We start from the raw sequence: 21,581 nt of genomic DNA, 5'->3' as shown, positions 1-21,581 counted from the left end.
ACTGCGTCACGCGCAGCTGGGTACCCCTCCGCCAGGGGCGGGCCTCGCCACCCCCGCCGCCATGTTGCGGCCGGCGCGCGGGCGGGGGGGGGATGACGCACCTCCGGCGTGTTACGTGAGCGTCTGCGTAGGGAGGGTGTGTCCAACTGTCGCCGCGGCGCGGGTGGCCCCGGGGCCCTTCCGTGAGGGGGCGAGCAGGCGGCGCGGCCCCGGCCCCTCCTCGCCGCCGCCATGCCCGCCGGCGTGCCTTGGCCCACCTACCTGAAGGCGCTGGCGGCCAGCATGCTGGCCATGTTCGCCGGCGCCGAGGTGGTGCACAGGTACTACAGGCCTGACCTTGTAAGTGGCGGGGGCGGCCGCGGTGGCTGGGGGCGTTAGGGAGGCCGCGGGGCGGAGGGTCCCTCTCCCTGAGGAGGTTTGGTGTTGGGAAGGTGGCTGGGGCTGGCTGCCGTGACTGAAAAGGATCAGGCTGCGAAGAAGCAGCGAGCGGGGCTTCTCTTGGTGAGCCGCCTTCAAAATGTGGGCAAATAAAAAAGCTCTGCGAATTTCGTCAGAAGGGGTTTCTGCGGCGGGGAGTTGGGTTTTGAAAAGAGGGTGCTGTATTATATTTAAATAGACTCCTCCCCCCCCCCCGCAGTAAAGGAAATGGATGACCAAAAGTTCACGTTAGAAACAATAAGAGACATAGAGTCAAGACTGTTAAAATTACAGTCACAGAGAACCAAACTCTAAATAAGACCACCCACCAGCTATATTAATGGTTGATGTGGTCTCTTGGAGGCCTTCTAACTTGTAATCCTGATCTCCTTCTACTGCTCTTACATACTTTTTAAATATATAAAATATATACTTTAAAAACACTATGCTATATTAAAAGCAGAAATAAGTTGAAAAATCCCATTGCTTGAGCTGTCATGTCAAAATTCAAGCAGGGAGGCTTAAATCATTGATAGATGCATAAGAATTTATGTATTTTAACAGTCCCTCCTGTAGCCTTTGTTACGGGCAAATGGGCATATTCAGAATGATCTACATCTCTTAAGCACAAATTTTGAGGAGGTATGGTTTTTAAAATGTCATGTGATCTGGTATCTTTTCTTTTTTTAAATTTTATCTCCGGTTTCAGTGCTTAATTTCTAAAACAGAAAGTTAGAAGCAGTGAAACTTTCTTCTGTCGCCAAGAGAAGGAATATATGTGGAAACTTCAACTGTATTAGACATCGCAACCAAACTTACTTTCTTAAATGGCAAAAAGAAGCTTTGTTCCTTTAAAGCAAACTGTCTGTTCTTTTTTCTCAAATCGTATTTTGCTACTTTAAAATGAAAGTCAAATTACAAAAATGTAATAGGTTAAGAATTATATTCCGCTTAAAAAAGAAGGCAGTATAATCACAATTTAGCTATCACACTGGCTTTAGCAGAGTATGCTAATTTACTGTTTTGTGAGTTTAGTTTTTCTTCTGTCACAACACTGACGTCTTTCTCCATTTTTAACAGAGTATACCTGAAATACCTCCTAAGCCTGGAGAACTGAGAACAGAACTGTTGGGTCTAAAAGAAAGATCAAGCGAAGTTCAAACTTCACAACAGTGACCTGAATTTACTTACATTGTGAAAACTAGAACTGATAAAATATTTGTTCAACTGTCTCAACTGCAGAAACCCACGTGTGAAATACTGTATTGCCTTAAAACTTTTTTTGTTTCCTTTAAGCAGACTTACAGGCAGCATTAAAAATAAATGTACGATGAATACTGTTGTTAAAACTCCAATTGGTTGTGTGCCAAAATGCCTGTCATTTCTTAATCTTTATTGCAGTGTAAGTATCCTTCGGAATAAAAGATGTGAGCTCACAGTGATGAGTCTGATGGAATTTGAAACTTTTAAGCTGATTAACAAGTATAGGAATTTTAGCATATTGAAAAGTCAAGCTTTTATGGCTGCTCATTAGCCTTAATAAGTTTACCCGTTCATCTGTAGTGGAACACCACTTACCCATTGGCATTTCTCTCCTTTTTAAATTTTAACTCTGTATTACTGGACATAACCTAGAATGTGATAGAGTAAGTGATGTCACATACAAATAAGGAAGATTCCTTACTGCAGGACTTCTTACAGTGGACTCCTAATGCTGGCTGCAGCAGTTACATTGGCTTTCTGTCTGTGTTACTGACAGGAAATCTGCTTTGGTCCACTGTAAGGCTGGGGAGGATCTTACAACTTGGTTGTATTAGTTAAAGTGGGGCAAATATGTACAGATTACACTGAAATTATGTACATTTGTGCGTCATGTGGGCATCTTCTGTTTACAGCTATTTTTGATAGCTGTAGATGTGCAAAACTCTAAAATAACAAGTGCAAATTTACCTTTCAGGAAATAGGATTGCCAACAAACTCTCATACTGTGAACTCCAGAAGACACACGCAGTCAACGTCCTACAAAGATGGTATGACAACCCATTTTTGAACGGCATGCACTAGAGCTTGTAAAGGTTGGGGATTGCTTTCCCTTGAGAAAGGTACCAAGACAAGGCACAGGCTTCATCCTGAATTCTCACATAGGTTTAACTGAGGAAAGAAAGCCACAGTCTGACTGATTACCCATTAAGGAAACAGAAAGCTCCCTAATTACTACTGGCCAAGTACTTGGAGCTTTTGTAGTAGCAGAGGGATCCAGAAATGATCACTGAAAGTGCTACTTTTACATCAGTTCCAGCTGTGAAGCTGTTATTTATGTTGGCATAAGTTGGAGTGGTTTTCCTAGGAAGAAAGGTTTATAGTTCCTCTGTGTGTGTACGCAGCTATTGGCTGATGTAGAAAAGCAGCCAAAGCGGGATGAGATCCTGCTTTCCTGCTCTTACATGCCCACTTGGATGCTCAGGCTGCAGCCTGTACTTGTTATTACTCAATTTCAGCCTCTCTCTTAGACCCCTTTATGACAGCAGTCATCGATAGAAAGGACTCAAGTCAATCTTAGATGTTAAGCCCAAATTAAATCAATGAATGAGAACATCTTATGAGGTCCAGTTCTGGTGAAACTACGCTTTCCTTCACTGTACCTAGAGAAAGCTGAGATTGACAACCTTCCACCTCAGTGTAAGAGAAAGTTAATTGAAGAGACAGAATGGGGCAGTTAGCAGTATTTTTTTCCTGTTCTAACTTGGGCAGGAACAGCAGGTTTTCAGTTACCCCTCTAAAGAGCCAGGATTCACCAACCCTTACCCTGTTACTTACACGTTGTCTGAGTATGACTTCTGTCACTATAGTTGATTTTGACATGAAAGATGCCTTTCATCCCAAAATAGGGATATTTTCTAAAGGCTTTTTGGATCTAAAGGCTGCAGAGGGAAGTTACTACTAATTTGGATTGGATTTCTAAGTGTATCCTGCTACTCTAATGGAAACTGAGAAACAGGGAGCATGTGTTTTACCCAAGCCTTTTCTAGCAGAGGGAACCCTTTCTCCTTAGTGCCCACCTAGGAACAGCAGAGCTGACGCCACCCCCAGAATCAGTCTGACTGCAGCACAGGAAGAAATAGCCTCAGTGACTGGGAAACGCTTCTTCAGTATTGACACTATTTTACTTAACAGAGCTGACAGCCCCCCTCCCTCCCCCCCAAAAGCATGCCTACTACTGCATTTTGTGCTTATTAATAGCAAACACTTGCCACTCCAGGGTAGAGAGAGCAGCTGGACCACAGCTATGTTGCATGTGATACCCTCAGCTAAGGAACATGAAGCAGCACAAAGCATGACTCTCAAAGTGTGCTCTTTATTATTTCTGAAATTAAATCAGGTATGTCCTCCTAAAACCAATCCAGGCATTGAGAACTTCAGCTGTGTAACAGAACAAAGGTTGCTTAAGTCTACAAGTAATTAACAGATTAAGAATACTGTAGCAAGCAACCCTACTCTTCCAGTACTCCACTTTGCCAGTTGCAAAAGCACCTGTAACTGTACAGAACATGAGCCAACTTTGTTACTCAGGCTGGTCAGAGATATAGAGGGGTGCACACTGATGATCTACTCAGAAGTGTATCACTAGAAGTGATAATTTAGGAAGTAATAAAGCCTCAGCAGCAGCTGATTGCTACAGAGCACAGAAGTTGCACGGCTGTAGTTAAGAGGACCATGCCTCAAGCAGAACTGGTGCATCTTCCCTACTCAATAACTTGCCAACAAAGGACAGCTATTTAAGCTGATATTGCTAGCCGCTGAGCTACTCTAAGGCTAGACCATTCATCAGGCTCTAATAACAGTGCATCTAAGATAATACTACTACCATGCGCAAAAACCAAACCAACCACAAACTCCCTCAAGAGAACAAAACTAAGCTACCATTCCTTGAAGTCTCAGCATCTCTGTATAAACCCTAACTCGATAATCACAGTAATACATGGCATTTGTATTTATTGCATGTAAACCGTATTTGGGCAATATAGAAGCAGCCTAGTAAAAGTAAACAGAAAGCAAGTTCTTCAGGTCAGTTTAGTGCCCTCACCTAATTAGAAACAGTTTATTCCACTTCAGATTGCAGAACCTCAAACTTCACAAAAAGTTCTGTTAACAAAATGGAAAAGTGGTTCTAAAGTCGAGTCTCTGTATAGAAGTACTCTGTGTCCTTCTTCCAGAGGAAGGCAAAAAACCTCTTCAGCATAAACACTTCCTACAAAGCCTGTGAAGATGTTTCAAAGTAGAGGCACTAGTGAGAAAAATGCAGTGCTTCATCCAAATGCCACATAAAGCTCCTGTAAGGAATAGAAGAGGAAGTGGCTTCTCCAGTTCAACCTGTCTACATTACAATTTGGTGTTAACAGATCTAACTTGCGTTAGATTAAGTATTTACAGTGCTTTGCTATACTAAAGAGTGAAAAAGCAGCATTAGGAATAACTGTAACAGACAAGAGCTTCCACCTTTAGAAAACTGTAGAAAGCAGGATTGCTGGAGCTGTTGTGAAAGCTACACAAGTTAAAGGCAGAGTTACCAAGTCTCATGGAGGATGGCACTGAGCCACTTATGGTGGTTGTTGTTCACAGCTTTAGTGAAATTTTTGTTTGTTTTATCTCAGCTGTAAAAGTTACCAGTGCCCATTGTCATTGTCTACAGTGGAGTCAAGCCACATAGTTCAGTGCAAGGTGGCAGGACTCCAGTTACAATGCTATTTTTAAATGCCCTATCTCATCCTTCTGAAGATGGCAGTAGATACATAACTACTTGCGTACTTATTTCAACGGGCAAGTTCAGTACAGCTCTTGGATACCAGGTACGTTTTGGCTGAACAACAGGGCAGGTTTGTTAACACAAAGCCCAACCACAGGCATGTGCTACACAGTGCTGTGCCAGTGTGGCAAGGCATAAGGACTGCAAATTGAAGGATCTGAACACTCAAGACAATCCCTTCCTTTCTTTGTGCTAGCCCACAAGGTAAGCTTACTGTGTAAAATTTAGAGTTAGTGGTGTTTGGGAACATTTTATTTTGTACATGACAAGATTTTACACCAAGTCAGTTAAATAATACAAATTTACATTCATGAGGAATGTTTTTAGAAAAGTCAACTTAAAAAAAAAAATCCCTCCTTTACCCTTAAACCCCATACCATCCCTCAACATTTTACAGTGGAAAAAAACAAAAACAATCTAATTCACATTCCCTCCTAACCCCCCAGTGCAGGACAGCAGTTGAGTGCAGGTTACAGTTCATCTTTCACATCTGTTGATTCCTGTGGAGACAAACAAAGAATCAGAATGTTGCTTTTTCAAAGTGGAAAAGGTTACAAGAAAGGTTCAGGTCTTCTGAGACCAAATTATCCATTAAGACATCATTAAAACTGCAGACGTTAGCTAAATGAAGGCTGACTTCACGTAACAGTTGAACTATTTATAGGTAGTGTTGTCACAAGTCTGTACTGTAAGCATTTGAAACTATACTCTTGGCCATTATTTGTTATTGCCCACAAGCTGTGGAAATCCAACAGAAAACATTAAGTTAACCGTAGAGGATCTGCTGCTCTTCTCTTGCCATAGGACACTTAAAATCTCTTTAATTTAGCTCCAGCTTCGAACATAACTGTTTTCTTCTTATAATATAGTTTGATAAGGAATGAAGTGTCATTTGTGCTGCAAGTTTTTTTTTTTTTTTAATTCCCCTCCAGGAAAGGCTTGGAAAACCTCACACTAAAATCTAGTGTCAAGGAAGGCAAAGTGAAAAAATTTGTTGCCAGGAAGCACCACAAACAAAACTGCACATAAATACTGTTAAGGAAAGAGAAGCTTGAGACTGTACCTTTTGTGTTTCACTATCTTCAGCATCAGCATCCACCTCCTCTTCATCTTGCTCTGCCTCCTCAGCTGCATCTTCAGGCTCTTCAGGTTCCTCCTCCACCTGTTGGAAGGTCACAAGCAATTTGTTGGCTTAGGATGTTTACTAGTTGGAGACTAGCTAAATACAGGCTATGGAAATATAGTTACTTCCTTACATTTGCCCCAAACTACCTAAAGGAGAAAGCAGGTTCTATTTAGCATTGACACATTATCATGCCTCCCTCCAGCACAACACCCAGCGTAAGTTCTCGCACAGCATTATGAAAACCCATGAGTTATACCCACTTCGAGAATTTCTTCGTTAATGAGATGGGCACATGGGCCTTATTGACTCCCATAGAACCACCACTTAGTTATTAATTAAAGCTCAGAATTACAAGCAACTAAAAAGAAGACTGGAAGGGAGGACATGAGCATGAAGTACAGACTCATCAGTTTCCTACCCAGGTACCTGAATTGGGTTTCTGGTGGCCCACCTAAGCGTAGGAAGCTGGGTACATTTCATTTTATGCAAGTTTATCAAGTATTTGCTTTTTAAGATGTAGCAGCAGTAAGTCAATTAATTATCATCCCTGAGTTGAAGGGAAACTAACCTTTGCATCCAGGTCAATGTTTAAACTTAAACGAAGCATCCTTTCTATTCTGTCTCCATATTCCTTAGTGTCTGGTAACATATATCCCGATCTCAAAGTTGCAGTTTCAAACAATACCACTGCAAGATCTGAAACTGTTTTGTCATCTTCATTTTCCTAAAGTGAAAGAGCATCAAAAAAACCCAAATAGAACTGTTAACTAGAGGTTGTATGCAGCCAAGTAGTCAATATTTCACTACTGTTATTTGTTTACCTTGACCCGCCTCAGCATGTCCTTGATCAGTGGATGCCTGGGGTTAATTTCAAATGTCTTCTTTTGGCTAGCATAGTAACTGAAAAGAACAGGAGTTACATCACTAAGTTTTAAAGTAGCTACATCTTTAAAGCCATGAATACTGATTACAGCCACAGTAACAAGCGTATTCCTTCCCCACCTCCACTTTAGTACTAGCTTAACTCTAAAACATCCAGGTTAGCAAGACAGTTCGTCTTCTCTTGTCACAGAATGACAGAGAGCAAATGCCACTGACGAGTCTTGCTCATCAGGCAGTTTTACATATTGGGCTTTGAAATGACAACATAAGACTATGATGGAGACTGCAACTTGGTTATATGTGACCTTAAAAACATGAAGATCATCTGAACCAGGCAGAAGGTTGGTGTGCCCGCACCAAGCAAGGAGAGCCATCAACTACATTTCATGTCTGCTGCTACATAACTGAAAGCTTACTTTGTAGAGATATCCTTCCCAGTTTGGTAAGCTTGAGCCTTCATGATTCTTTCCATGTTACCAGACCATCCATACTGACTAGCCACAAGAGCACATGGAGACTGGGTTAAACGTTGAGATAGCACAGCTTTTTCAATCTGTAGAAAAAAAAAGCCTCAATGTTAGTTCACAGAGCTAATAGCCTATACAGGGAATAAATTAAGTAACTCTAAAGTTCCCTCTCATTTCCATATTTTCTGCAGGCAGACATTCTGAAGATGCCATTTTAACTCATTATGTTCCTGAAATAAAGGTACTGAACATGCTCATTAATCCACAAAAAGACAGAGAAGCTCCTGTGAAGTCTGTGCTCAGAGAATCTACAAGGTGTGTTGTAGCAAGTACAACAGCATTTAGAAATAGGCATTACATATAGCATGACATTTTACCTTGTCTTTTAGAGCTTTGTCTTTCATCCAATTTAAGAGTGGTTCAAATTCCTTTTCCAAGGCTTCCCGACTCTCCTTAGACTTCTCACTTTCTTCAAACTTCACTCCTTCTTTCGCTACATTTTGAAACCTCTTGCCATCAAACTCTGGCAGAGCCTGAATACAGTATTCATCTACAGGTTCAGTCAGATAAATCACTTCATAGCCCTTTTTCAGAAGACGTTCAACAAATGGTGAGGACTCAGCCTAAGATAACAAAACAGATCAGATGCCAGTTTAGTTGCATTGGTACCAACAGCTACTGAAACCTGTACAGCTACTTGACAAGTGCTGGTACAAGGAAAACTGAATGGCAGTAGTACCATAAGCACGAAGTCTCCACATTTACAACAAATACACAGTTCACAATGTTTATGGTACTCCTTTAACTAGGAGCTGTAATATTTTTTCCCCTTTCCCTTTTTCTTCCATGTTCACATACCTCCTTTCTGCTGGCACCTGCCATGAAGTAAATTTTGTCTTGCTTCTCTTTCATTCTTTCCACATACTGGTCAAGGCTTGTGAGGTTACTTTCATGATGAGAAGACTGGAAGCGAAGAAGTTTAGCCAGTCGTGTACGATTGGAGTGATCCTCAATAACTCCAAGCTTTACATTAGTACCAAACTCTTTCCAGAATGTGTCATTGTATTTTTCCTCTGCAATTTTCTTGATCATATCAAGAGTTTTACGAACAAGTTTCTTTCTGATCACCTAAAAAAGCAGCAATACCAAGTTATAACAGGAAGCACTTGGAAGAACCCCCAACTCAACCCCACTGCAAAGGATGGATTCAAGTGTCCCTGAACTGAACAGAGGTAGTCTAAAAACAGCAGTGCATGGCTTTCCTACACTTTAATTTCACAATCCTTATATAAAGTATAATTAACAAAGCTATTATTCTTCTAAATCTTGCTAGTGTCGTGTGTTTACAATGAAGGAATTTAAGATCAATTAGCTTACCTTTAACAATTTATGCTGCTGAAGTGTTTCACGAGATACATTCAAAGGAAGATCATCAGAATCCACCTAAATAAGGAAGAAACTTCTTAAGTATAGCTAACAGTATTTGAAAATAAAAAAAAGTAATCAAACACAAGTAAGACTTATAATACTTACAACACCCTTAACAAAGTTAAGATATTTGGGCATCATGTCATGGAAGTCATCGGTGATGAACACTCTTCGAACATACAACTGAATTACAAGAGAAAACAACAGCCAGGTTATGTTTGGGTTTGGTGGGTTTTTTGTTTGTTTTTTGTTTAAGACATGAAACCACACCCACGCATTTGCTTGTCCTACCTTAATGAAATCACTTTTTTTGGATCCATATTCATCAAACAGGCCACGTGGAGCAGAATTAGGAACAAACAAGATAGATTTGAAAGTTACTTCCCCTTCAGCAGTGAAGTGGATGTAAGCCATTGGGTCATCGTGTTCCTGTGAAGAGAGAGTTCTATTAATTGACATGGGGAAAATACTGGTGAGTCAATACATTTACAGTAGTAACACGAGTTTGACTAATAAGTGCAATTATTTTACAGTTAAACTATCTAACCATGTTTTGTTAGAATCTATAATGGAGACAAAAGTTGCAGATTCAGGTGAGTTACTCACATCCTTGAGACCAACTTTTTTGTGTGGTTTTTTTTTTTTAACAAGCCAACCACCAAAAGGTTACCAATAGTGCAGTGACCAATACAGTATCATCACAGCACAGTTAGGAGACTCTCAAGTACCACATTATGCTGTATTTACACATAAAGACAACGTTGTTTCTAGAAACCCACATTTACCTCTTTCTTCCACTATGTACAACACAAGCACCACCACTCTCAGACTAAATAAAATGCTTCCTGTCAACACTGAAACACATCAGTAAGCTGCAAATCAGCTGTAATACATTACTTCTCAAACCTAGGCCACTCAACACCCAGGTGACAGTACCTTCTTTCTGGAAAAGAGATTAACTCCTGACTGAGATGCTGTGCCTCCTAGGGTATCTGCAATTCAGCCTGTCTACTGACAGCAACTGATTAATTCTTCAGAAACAGACCATGCTATAAACACTCAGTTTTGTTTACACAGCAAGAGATACTATAGCAAACCTCTTGCTTTGGAACAATCTTGAGGCTCAGAGCTTACCTTGGAAAAGGTTTTGTAAAAAGCTTTGTATTCATCTTCTTCAACTTCTTTAGATGGTCTCTGCCAGATTGGTTTTATGTCATTCATGAGCTCCCAGTCCCAGACGGTCTTTTCAACCTAGGTATGTAAACACCACAGTATAATAAAGAGTCAGTCTTTACTTCAGGTTAAGTCAGTTAAAGACACTCCACTGAGGCTGTCATAAAACAGCACATCAAAAATACATGCTCTAATTTACAAAGCAAATTATGCAATGGCCTGGATATTCTCATTCAAATACATAAATTAGTCTAACACATGGGAACAAAATTTCAGTCTACACTACAGTGTGTCCTATGTACATTTAACACATTCACCCAGTATCAGTATTTCTGTTCTACTGTCATTCTGAAAAAAGCCTTCCAGTGGAGTATACTCAAAGTACTCAACAATGTCAGATTACTGAAGTCCACTACCATTTCAAGCAGTTCACTTCAGTATTTATAACTAGTTTTGGGACCACTGCCTCACAAGGCTATTGTCAGTCATTTGCCTGATTTCAGGCAGGTCTGTTTTGTTTACAATCTTATTTCCTGACAAGATGTCTAACTGCACTTAAACAGGATTGCTGTTTGAAAGTGCACATGCACTACTGAATTGAGCCTCTCCAAGACTACCTATGAAAATTGATGAACCATCTACATGAGACCCCAAGTCTGACAAAGCTTACCTTCTTAGTTTTTGGTTTCTTTTCTTCCTCCTCTTCTTCAACTGCAGCTTCATCATCATCTGTTTCTTCTTTCTCCTTCGCTTCCTCCTCTTCAATGGGTTCTTCAACAGTCTCTGTCTAAAGAGGCAATTTAAACTAGTGACTTGGACTGCTTGGCTTCCTACCAGGTATCTTCTACCATTGTCCCAATGAGCTTCATCTCTCAGAGCACTAGTTTAACTTGTGTTATTTGCCTGTCACAAGCATTTATCTATAGGTAGCTATGGCTTTTTTAGTAATAGGTAGCTAAGGTTTTTTTTTTAGTTGTATTTTCAGGAATACATGCTTTCTTTTAATACACCAGGAGGTCACTGTACTCAAAGTTAAGTTTTTCCATAGCTTTACACATAAAGCTAATCAGAGACTTGGGTGATTTTCAGAAGGACAGCTAATCATGGCCCTGCCTGAGAGCTTACCAAAGCTTCCAGTTACCAAACAAAGCCTGTGGAATAAAGATCTTTCTTAGTAATTAGCACAATCTTGCTCCTTTGGTAAAGTTGTCTGAGAATAAAACTAAGTCCCTTGAAAGTTTGTGTTTTTAGCAACATACTAACTTCTGGAGAGTAACTAACTAGTAAAATACTAGTCAGAAGAGTCAGGAATGGAAGAGTTTTAGAAATCAGACAAGTTCTGCATTATAGCATGCCCTTACCCTTCCTGAAAGATCTGGCCAGAGTTTTCACAACCACAGCTCATACTGCGCAATGCTTAGTTAAATATACTTACCTTGCTGCTCCACACATATATGGGGAAGTTTATGAACTGTGAGTACTTCTTTACTAGATTTTTAACAGTATCCAGCTCAAGATAGTCAGACGCTTCCTCCTTCAAGACAAGGCTAAAGAAAATAATAAAAAACAGCCTTTAATGTAAGTGCTCAACAGGTATTTTAGAACAGTTTGAGGAGGAGATGCATTTTCTACTGTTGCAGCTATAGCGATTCAAATTTATGCAAGTAAGCTTTTATTAGTTCAGCTGCAAGTATCTCTTAAAAAATACAATCCCTACTAAACTGCACCAATGAGGAGAAACATAATTGTTTTCAACAACTGGGGCAGAACACAATATCCAGAAGTCTAAATGAAAGTCTCAAATTATATTGATACTCATCAGGACCTTGAGGCACTCTCACTGGCTTTACTTGGAACAAAAGCACTGAGATGAACCTTTTCATACTAAGTGCCTTCTTCACAAGAAGTAGTCCTCTAAACCCAGATAAAATAAATTTATCTGCTCATGAAAGCGATGCAAATAGGATTGTCAAACTACCCTAAGTTTGAGATTTGCATCAAACCAGTCTCACCAGAACATAAGCAGCAGCCAGTTTCCAAAAGGAAGCTCTACAGCCCCTGTATAGGTTTCAGTGGGCCGTAATTGTGTTGAGGAACTAAATGGGTTTGCAGGCAGCTGAACTGTCTGGAATTATTTGCCAACAATAAGTTGTCAAGACACTCATGGTTTTCTTAGTTCCTCTAACGGAACGTGAGACAGCCTACATTATCATTCCACATTTACTTTGAATGCAGTTAATAGTTTGCACGTTTCTATTAAACTGAAAAAAACGTATTGCGAGAACCAAATAATGTACGAGTCACAATACTAAAGTCATCCACATGTTCTAATGACCAAAGTGTACCCACACATCTTTTTTCTTTTAAACCTAAAGAAAATTAATACTTACGTTATGGTTGTGCCACGTCCTAAAGTGTTTCCTCTTGGGTCATCAATCACAGAGAATTCATTCGAATCTGACTCCCAAATGTGTTGAGTATCGTTGTTGTGTTTTGATGTGACAATAACTCTGTCTGCTACTAAGAAAGCAGAATAAAAGCCAACACCAAACTGGCCAATTAGCTCAGATGTTGACTGGCTATCATCCTGCATTTCTGTCATCTTGTTTAAGAATTCACTTGTACCAGACTTTGCAATGGTACCCAGGTTTTTAACTAGCTCCTCTTTTGTCATACCAATACCCGTATCTGTAACATGAAGCATGTTCTTCTCTTTATCACACTGAAAAAAAGAGAAAGATGCAGTTTGGCTTCACTTTGAATCTTAATACATAATACACTGCCACAGAAAAGTGGTAAGTGGCATAGTTACTATTCAAATTCAAACATGCCTGACTACAATAAAATCCTATCTGCAGCATCTGCAAAAGTGAGGAAGACCTACCTTCAAAGTATTTCAATGCTTCAGTTACTCTTTATAGAATCAGAAATATATTTTCACCATTAAAAGAGTAGTCTTTATTAAAGTTAATTGCAAGGGTCCTGATGTGGTCCTAGTTTGTATCTGCATCAGTATTAAGCCAAAAATTTAAGATTTAATGATGTACTTTTTTTTTTAATATTCCTATCACCAGTTCTCCATAAGAGATGATCATATCTAATGCTTCTTACCTTGATTTTGACTGTAAGTTCCTCGTTACCAGCAAGAGCATTTTCATCGGTTAATGATATTAACCGTATCTTATCTAAAGCATCCGAAGCATTTGAAATAAGTTCCCTCAGGAAAATCTGAAATAGAAACCAGTAGTCAGAAATTCCAGAACACACACAAACAGTTATAACATGTTCCACTGATAAAGGCACTAACCTCTTTATTTTTATATAAAGAGTTGATAATAAGTTTCATCATTCTGTTCACTTCTGCTTGAAAGGCAAACTTCTCAGATTTTTCTCTGATTTCTTTGATCTGGGATGCATTTAGGCCATCTAGCTGTATAGCTTCTTCCTCTCTGTTAGGACAATGAGAATTTGTTAAGTAATCTTGTCCACATCCAGTATCACTAATTTTATCATCTAGCAACAGCAATTATAGTCTAGTTAGAACAACAGCAAGATTCTAAATCACTGACACAGCCCCAGAGTTACACAATCAAATGAGAGATATGTAAGAGTAACTATCCTCAACAGCATAACCTTAACCTAAAACTTGAGTGAAAATCCATGCTGACAAGCAAGCTTTTTTCCTAAAGAGAAATTCAGGGAACAATACAGGTATGTTAAAACCACTGTAATCCTCAGCATGTGGTATACCCCACAGGAGATGAGGTGGTTCATAGGCATTTCAACAGTAGGCATTCAATTGACAACATTTACTACACACAAGAGTAAACCCCTCTAAATTTACTAAGTTTTATATAACTATTAACGTTAGACAAAACCAAGTTGAATATTTCTGAATCCAAGTTCTCAACCTCACTTCTATTTACGAGACAATCTTTTCCAAAAATATTTTGTTTCTCCCAGCTAACTAGATCTCTCTGTTGAACGGTGTTCCCCCCTGTTTCTGAGGCTTTAGGCACAACTGATGCTCCAACCGACCCTTCAAAAGCAAGAACGTTTCTGAACGTTTCAGAATAACTTCCCCAGAGCCCCAGGTACTAACCTCTGAACAACTTCATCATCTGTTCGAGACCCTTCTCTGCTTTTACCCAAGTCATCTTCCACGGTCCCATCCACATCCACCTCATCAGCTCTAACCGATACTGGGAAAAGAAGGAATGCAACCACCTGAGCACGATCCCCACTAGACACTACCGAAGTTCTCCCCACGGTTTTAGGCTCAGTTCTGTCCCTCCACCCCCCACGCCCTCCCCCCCGAGAAAACTTCAGCCGAGTCGGAGACACCAGACATGGGGGAAGGAGAGGGACCCCCCGCCCCCACCCGTGACGGCGCATGAGCCGTGTCAGACACACCGTCCCCCTCCCCCCGTCCCGGGAGAGCGGCGCCGGCAGCAGCCCGGGGAGGTCAAGGCCGGAGGCCAGGCCACCACCTCCCCCTCCGCTCGGTAGGCCCGCACAGAGAAAAGCGGGGACGGGGGAGAGCGAGGAGTTCCACCGCCCCCGTTCAGACGCCATGGGCCCCACCTCGCCTCTCGTCGGCCCCCATCCCCTTGCAAAAAGTAGGGGGTGAATGGTGTGTGCGTGTTTCGCCCAGACCCCGACACCCCCCCACAATCACCACCCGTCAGAAGCTTCTAGAAGCCCGCGGGCACTCACCGGCCAGCAGCAGCAGCGCGCAGGCCAGAGCGAGCCCCCACACGGACTTCATGGCGAGGTGGGCTGCGGTAGCAGCACAGAACGTCGTCACCCCCCTCCCCGGCGCTCCTGAGCCCGCCGCCGGCCGCAACACCCGCCCCTCTCCGCTGCTGCCGCCGAGCCCGGTGGAGCGGCTATGGCCCTCCCCCTCCGCCTTATCAACCTGGGCGCGGGAGGTTGGGGGGGAGCCGCTCCGCCACTGGCCAATTGGAGCATACCACGCCAAACACGCAGCCAATGGGAAGCTCTGGAGGGAGGGGCCTGCGGCTATCGTGGCCAATCGTGGCTTTCCATGTGCGGTTTCCTGCGGACGGAGCGTGGCCGGCGCCCATTGGTCGGGCGGAGGGGCCCGTGGCCAATCGTTGCCTCGGAGAGTTTTAACGGGCACGGCCTCTCGTTATATTTTTAATGAATAAGCCGTTAACGTTTAACGCCGAGGCCACGTGGGCCGCATCCGCTGCGGCCGCGTCCGGGAGCGATAAGGACAATCTCCACATGGGAGGCCTGCTCCGACTGCTTCCGGGGGCAGCCGGGATGTTTACCGGGGAGGCGGTTGCTATGGCAACTGGCGCTTCCGGCCGCGGCGGCCCGCCTCAAAACCCCCGGCTACCAAAGAGGACGGCAAAGTTACGGGTAGGGCAACCACAAACAGCATGGCCGAGCGGCGGGTGCAGCGCCGGGCCTGAGGCGTCAGCAAACGAGCCGCCGGATGGGGATCCCGCCCCCTACGGCGGGCAGGCCTGTGAGGACGGGCTGTGGGCGCATGCACCGCCGCGCCGCGTTGCATGCCGGGAGATGTAGTCCGCGGCGGGGCACACAGCGCCCCCTGCCGGTGCGGCGCGGGAACTGCGGGGGGGGCGCCATTACAGGGGCCTCCCTCTCCGCCAGGTGCGCGGGGCCTGTGATGGGCTCTCTGTTGTCTGTGTTGCTCAGGCTCTGTCTCTCCGCTCCCCTCTGGCGTGGCTAGTGTCTCACAGGGCCGTGAGAGAGGCCAGCTGGCTTCAGCCCAGCCTCCCCACGGCCTCATCTGTGGGGACAGCCAGCGTTGATGGAGGACAAAGCGAGCTGGGTGCCTTGCAGGTCTGTTTTCCTGCTTACCAGTGTTCCTCAGCGACCATCCTCCAGTAAGCTTATTAGCACTCCTTACCTTACCTCCCCTTGGGGCCATTGTTTATCTGTTAGCGGTCTTTCCTTCCCCCTGTGGAGTAGGGGCTCCAGCAGCCACCTCAGCTGCCTCCGTGTGCCGCTGGTGTGAGGGAACCAGGGAGTGGGCAAGCAAACTGCTCCTCCAGTGCTCCTGTCAGGGAAGGCTGGCGTGAAAAGGAGCTAGTATTTGTGGAACAGTAAAAGGCAGGCCTCATGCTCACGACACGGGATGTTCCCATCCTTTTTAAAATGTCCCTTTCAAGGGTTGCAGCTTGTAAAATGAAACACAGTGTGCACAAATTCTGCAGTGCATCGCTGTTAACTTCAGGTTTGTAAATCGTGAAAGCTGACAAGTGATTAAATATACCTATTTTGTATGTTAATAAGCTACTTGAAATATCTCATGCCCCCTCCCCCACTATTTCCTGCAAAAGTTTGCCCTGACTTTCATGTGCCAGTCACCTGTTTTGTCTTACACATGTTCAATATTAGATTGGGGGAAAAAAAACCAAGCCTGGCAAGCAGTGATTTAATGAACTCTGTAGTTGGAGAGGAATGCATTTGAAAGCTATTTTATCTGAGATGTTCAATACAAAAAATAAAAAAAAACCACCCTCACTGTGTTTACGACTTCACAAACACTGAAGTTAGTCTATCAGTAGCTGTAAGTCTTGGCAAAAATAAGCTTGTCATCTTTAGTTATATAATGGGCCAGATATTTTTTTCTTTTGGCCTCAAAACTCAGTGTTGTATCTTTTTGTCCTACTGATAATTAAAGTTTATAGAATTGGAAAGGAGCCTCTGCATTACAGTAAATAATGGTTATCTTTGGGTTCTTCTTAATGAGGCCAAGATTCGATCATGACCTACTTAAAAACAGTCATGAAGCTTTTCTGTATGGTTTGCACTTTCAGTACATGTTCTTCAGAAGTTGCTGCTTCACTGATCACAAATTATAAGAGAAATAAGAAGGAAAGTTACTCTCCCAAAATACATGTGAGAATGACTGTGAAAAAAAAGTATGAGAGGTCAGTGTCAAGGTTGTAAGGAAAAAAATAATCTATCACGTTTTTGTGGAGACCTGTGTGAACTTGGAGAGTTATTTTCCAAACAGTAGTCTTAATTGAAAATGCAATTTAGTTATTCAAGAGTTTAAGCAAAGAACGTTTGTGTTTTTCTAAAATGGACCTGCAAGCAGGTCCTGCAATCCTGCAATCAGGATTTGATTCCCTAATTATGTCTGCATGATTCCCAGAGTGAGGTATGTTGCTCTGTGACTGTGAATAGGCATTTGAGGGACATCGGGATTCACAGAGTAACTTTATCTCCTGTCTTGTAGAGTTCTTGCATTAGCAGGTTTTTCTGGCAGTTCTGTTTTAGCGGTCATTTTGCTGGCAGCGGGAAAATGTGATTCTTTGTGACAATCTTTTTTGAACTTTGGTAACTGGAATAGTAGGAATGCAAACCAATTCTGTTATTGACTATGCTAAACCAACAGAGATTTTAGATTAAGTTTGATGGGATCCAAATTTTATTGGTTACTTTGCTCTTATGATTATACAAAGTAGAATGTTGCTTTGGAAGGAGATATGAAACCTGATAAACCTGTGTTTTGTGCTTTGAATTTAGAAGTCAGACTAGTAAGAAGTGTAATGTGGTTAGCGGCATTGCTTGCTTTATGTAGATTATACTGTTTGCTTTCATGAAAGCTCAGATGGATTACCCAGGACAAAACTGATAGGCAAGAATGAGGCAGCTGAGTACTTACGCTCTCACAAAGAAAGTTTGAACACTTTTCGAGGAGTTGGCAATCGAAGAAAATATGTCCTTTAAATATTAAACTTCTAAAAATACTTTCTTTTATCTATTTTAAAAGTATGAGCATATAGTCAAATACCGCTGTCAATGTTTTAAACAAATCTGAGTAGATTTTCCACTGAAAATTTATGAATTCAGCTTAATTTCTGCTTTAAAAACTTAAGTGAGCTTTTAAGATCTTAGTTGCACTGACTACTACTGCCATTCTTAAGAAGTCTGAGTGTCACCTTTCAGGATTTAATACCAAAGGAAAGATGTAACCATTAAGAGGTAATAGTTCTTCAGCAATTTAGCTACACTAAAGGGTTCTGTAAAGGAATTAGATATACTTTTATGGTTGTGTGTATAATGATTGAAATAGTGTATTTATGTGCTGTATTTGCTCTGTTAACTAAAAATTTGGGGGCATGTGGTGCTAAGAGAAACAGAATACAGGTAGCGGCTTCTTCCATGCAAACAGTAGGGCAAGCCCCTCTCCAGTCCTCTGACAGGTCATCCACGTGTCCGGCGGGAAGTCAGCCCACTGAAGCATGCCACATGATTCCAACTGTAAGTTGTAACTAGCAAGAAGCATTACTTTGCCAGAAATAGCTGTAGAGATAAACTGAGAGGAGTTCATACGACCCGACTGTGGGTATTTGACTTAACCAGCTAAATTAGCCAGCTAATCTGCCTAGGCTCCCTCTGCAGTAGAGAGACAGTCTCCTTTCACTCTATTGGCTTTGTATGTCAGACTCCTTCCTGAGCTGATTTAACCCTCTAGCCCAGCAAAATACGCTGTAGTTTTTTGGTGCACCAGACTAGAGCATGGTAAAGAGCAGGAGTTTATGGGTGATATCCTGGTTTTGATGGTGGCGGGCTGAGCCTGGGATGTAAATAACATAGGACAAAGTCATTGTACATAGGTGCAAATGTAAGTAAGCCATAAAACTAAACAAGGAGCTTGCATTGTTACAATGTCGCCTCTTAATATAATGCAAGTTCCATTTTTGTTCATGGATAATAAAAATGCTGTAATTTGTGTCACTGCTAATTAGCCATTTACTGTCATACTGTTTTTGATAAAGAAGTGTAAGTGATTTTATGTGAGAATAATTAATGCAGTCTGAAGTTTGTACCACCAAATGGAGTCTTGTCTTTCTTACGTGATAATACATTGGGAATGTGAAGACCTACTTGTCCACATTCTCTGTAATTTGCGCTTCGTTTGTATCTTTATAAAAAAATACATTGAGAGTTAATATTCCCTTCCTCTGCAGTGTCATCCTCAGGGACTAAATATTGTACATGTAGCACAAACTGAAGACATACACACTTATTTAAGATGCTCTACAATATTTGAGACTGGGTGTGAATATGAAACATAAAAGTGCTGCCATTAGCGCTTTTCAAGCTGATTATCCAAATATTAGAAAATTTTAAGGGTAACTACATACAACCAAGATTAAAGTACTATTGTTTGTAAACAGTGACAGCTTCGCTAAATGCCCACGCTATGAATTATTCTTACCTGCTTTCTTTTTATCAAGATATTCTGTTGACCAAAATACCATGTTTTGACTTCAAACTTTTTCCGGTTAGGAGAAATACATCCTGTATGCACTGCCTAATTACTTAGTCTCAGAACTAGTAATCTTCACCAAAGAGGGATACCAGCTGTACTCTAGTTTTGAGAGTTGAGAATCCTAATGAAAAGGTTAGCTTTTTCTTTCCTGTATTGTGAAAGGCTATGCAGCCAAATATTCTACATCTTCATGTGCAAACATCTTTAGAACTGTTTCTTCAAACCTTTTATTCTTTGCAAAAAAGAATATAACTATACGGTTATATAGTTATAAAAAAACTATAATATGGTTTGTTTTATGATTTTTTTTTTGCAGTTATAATTAATGTAGCTTGCTAGGAATAGGTACATTCAGTGTTTGCAGGACTCAGCGGAGTGCTGTATGAGAAAGGTATACAAAGTGGAATTTAAGATTTGAGGTACTTTGAATTATACGTGTGTGAAAGAAAACAGTAAGCCCAGAGCGCTTGTGTTTGACTGATGCTCTGATAGAAGACAACTTCTTAACCTTTTTTTTTTTTTTGCAATAAATGCAGGCCCGTCAGCTTCCCTGATACAGCTGTTAGTAGATCTCTATTAGCAACAGTAGTTTCACCTCCTGCTTTTGCTCCTGTTTTCTGAAATTCCTGTTTCTGAAATTCAGCAGTTTGTGTAGCTGAATATCAGTGAATCTCACCAGAAAGCTGCTGAGGATCCGTAGAGCTGATCTTACTATGGGGCTGTGAATCTGGCTCTTCCCACAGTGTATCAGTAGTAGGGGTGATGCTAGATGGATGGGGTCTGATGTATCATTTTTTGATCTGATGATGTTAACAAATGTGTAAACCCTCTCTCCAGGGAGTAATAAACATCACAGAGTGGTATGAAACATATTTGGTTGTGGGCCCACAGACCATGAGCTGTAGTGAGCACCTTCCTTACCCTATGAAGATATTAGTGTATGTATCCATGAGCCCATCATAGGCAACAGGGACAGTGTTGAGAAAAGGAACATCTTCCTTGAACTCTGGCAATGGAGGATGGTAGTGGGCTGCTGTCTAAAGAGCAGCTTGCTGGACTCCAGCAGGGCATAGAAGTCCTGGATCCAATTAGGCATGAGCCCACTGTCCTGGCTGGAGCTTTTCCAGCTCTCCCTCCCTAAATGCCTCCTGGATTTTTTGACCTCAACTAAAATAGGCAATAGATATGACAGATGCCTTTGAAGATAGCACAGTCAGATGTGGAGCAGAAGGAAAGATTTTACACGATACAACAGGACTGACTACAAGATAAGAGGGACTATGAAAATATCCACTTGCACAGAAACAGGTGCTTCCTGATGAGTTGTATTCCTTATTGCATTAATTTTTAGATTAAAGATTGGAGCAACAGGCAAGTTTATCCTGTTACTCTCTGGAGATTATGGTAGTGGGAATTCATCTCTGATTGCTAGCTGGGTGAAATACTTACAGGCAGAAGCGACATGCTTTGGCACAACTGTAACAATTATGATACGGTGTCTGTACTGGAACATGTTATTAGGTGTCATTCATATTTGTATATGTACATACATACATACATACACCGTACTTTGGTAACCTCCAAGCATGACAAAGTATTCTGCAACTACCAAAACTTGCTTATCAGTGCACAGGTCACTCGTAACAATGGCACTAAACTGGAGTGTTGCTTTTTAATTGTTACAGTAATATCAGTGCTCTCACTTTACCTATTTTACTTCTAGTTTCCTGAGAACCACCAGGAAGAAAAAAATAACAAAGCATATGAAACAGCATTGGTGCACCCTCAGACCAGGTCCTGAGGAGTTCTACTATGACACAGCATCATTCATGTTATTTAAAGACTTGAGAAACCCTTTGGTTTATTTTAATTTTTTCAGTTTTTTTTTTTTTTGTATCAATATTAATATTGAGAAAAATCCTCTTTGTTTACTTATGACAAAGCCAATTAAGTCAGTAGATAAATAGTGAGCTAAGTAACATGAGTAGGAACAGTCTGGGC

The 21,581-nt window shown here is 41.6% G+C and overlaps 3 protein-coding genes across 4 annotated transcripts in view; 2 read left to right on the top strand and 1 right to left on the bottom strand.

Moving 5' to 3' along the window:
- Positions 1-11: 11 nt before the first annotated feature.
- LOC134508805 (ubiquinol-cytochrome-c reductase complex assembly factor 6) lies at positions 12-1,855 on the top strand. Its single transcript, XM_063320886.1, has 2 exons — positions 12-339; positions 1,498-1,855. Exons 1-2 carry the CDS (start codon positions 232-234, stop codon positions 1,591-1,593), a joined length of 204 nt encoding a protein of 67 aa, XP_063176956.1. The 5' UTR covers positions 12-231; the 3' UTR covers positions 1,594-1,855.
- Positions 1,856-5,455: 3,600 nt separating this feature from the next.
- Positions 5,456-15,191, bottom strand: HSP90B1 (heat shock protein 90 beta family member 1). The gene is made up of 18 exons (XM_063320823.1): positions 15,014-15,191; positions 14,400-14,499; positions 13,605-13,746; positions 13,409-13,525; positions 12,688-13,019; positions 11,733-11,844; positions 10,968-11,084; positions 10,259-10,375; positions 9,416-9,553; positions 9,230-9,307; positions 9,074-9,139; positions 8,555-8,824; positions 8,074-8,319; positions 7,646-7,782; positions 7,169-7,247; positions 6,916-7,071; positions 6,285-6,383; positions 5,456-5,721 (listed from the first exon to the last, which is right to left on the bottom strand). The coding sequence occupies exons 1-18, from the start codon at positions 15,063-15,065 to the stop codon at positions 5,692-5,694; spliced, it is 2,388 nt and encodes a 795-aa protein (XP_063176893.1). The 5' UTR covers positions 15,066-15,191; the 3' UTR covers positions 5,456-5,691.
- A 355-nt stretch (positions 15,192-15,546) lies between these two features.
- The window catches only part of NT5DC3 (5'-nucleotidase domain containing 3), a 47,172-nt gene continuing 41,137 nt past the window's right edge, over positions 15,547-21,581 (top strand). Inside the window, exon 1 of one of the 2 annotated variants that reach the window (XM_063320734.1) lies at positions 15,547-15,685. The gene's annotated coding sequence lies outside the window, so the exon portion shown is untranslated. Of the gene's footprint in view, positions 15,686-16,048; positions 16,177-21,581 lie in introns of those variants that run through there. The other variant, XM_063320743.1, reaches the window with a different exon arrangement.

This window comes from Chroicocephalus ridibundus, chromosome 1, assembly GCF_963924245.1.
Source record: "Chroicocephalus ridibundus chromosome 1, bChrRid1.1, whole genome shotgun sequence".
NCBI lineage: Eukaryota > Metazoa > Chordata > Aves > Charadriiformes > Laridae > Chroicocephalus > Chroicocephalus ridibundus.
This window is presented reverse-complemented; position numbering and strand designations above follow the sequence as displayed.

What these genes read in the sequence shown, in the direction of transcription:
- LOC134508805 (XM_063320886.1), top strand. Translation starts at nt 232, where the DNA reads ATGCCCGCCGGCGTGCCTTGGCCCACCTACCTGAAGGCGCTGGCGGCC. An exon ending in GGTACTACAGGCCTGACCTT is followed by an intron (nt 340 to 1,497) that starts GTAAGTGGCGGG and finishes CATTTTTAACAG; the next exon opens with AGTATACCTGAAATACCTCC.
- HSP90B1 (XM_063320823.1), bottom strand. Translation starts at nt 15,065, where the DNA reads ATGAAGTCCGTGTGGGGGCTCGCTCTGGCCTGCGCGCTGCTGCTGCTG. An exon ending in AACTTACAGTCAAAATCAAG is followed by an intron (nt 13,020 to 13,408) that starts GTAAGAAGCATT and finishes TCTTTTTTTCAG; the next exon opens with TGTGATAAAGAGAAGAACAT. An exon ending in ACAAAGCTCTAAAAGACAAG is followed by an intron (nt 7,783 to 8,073) that starts GTAAAATGTCAT and finishes TTTTTTCTACAG; the next exon opens with ATTGAAAAAGCTGTGCTATC.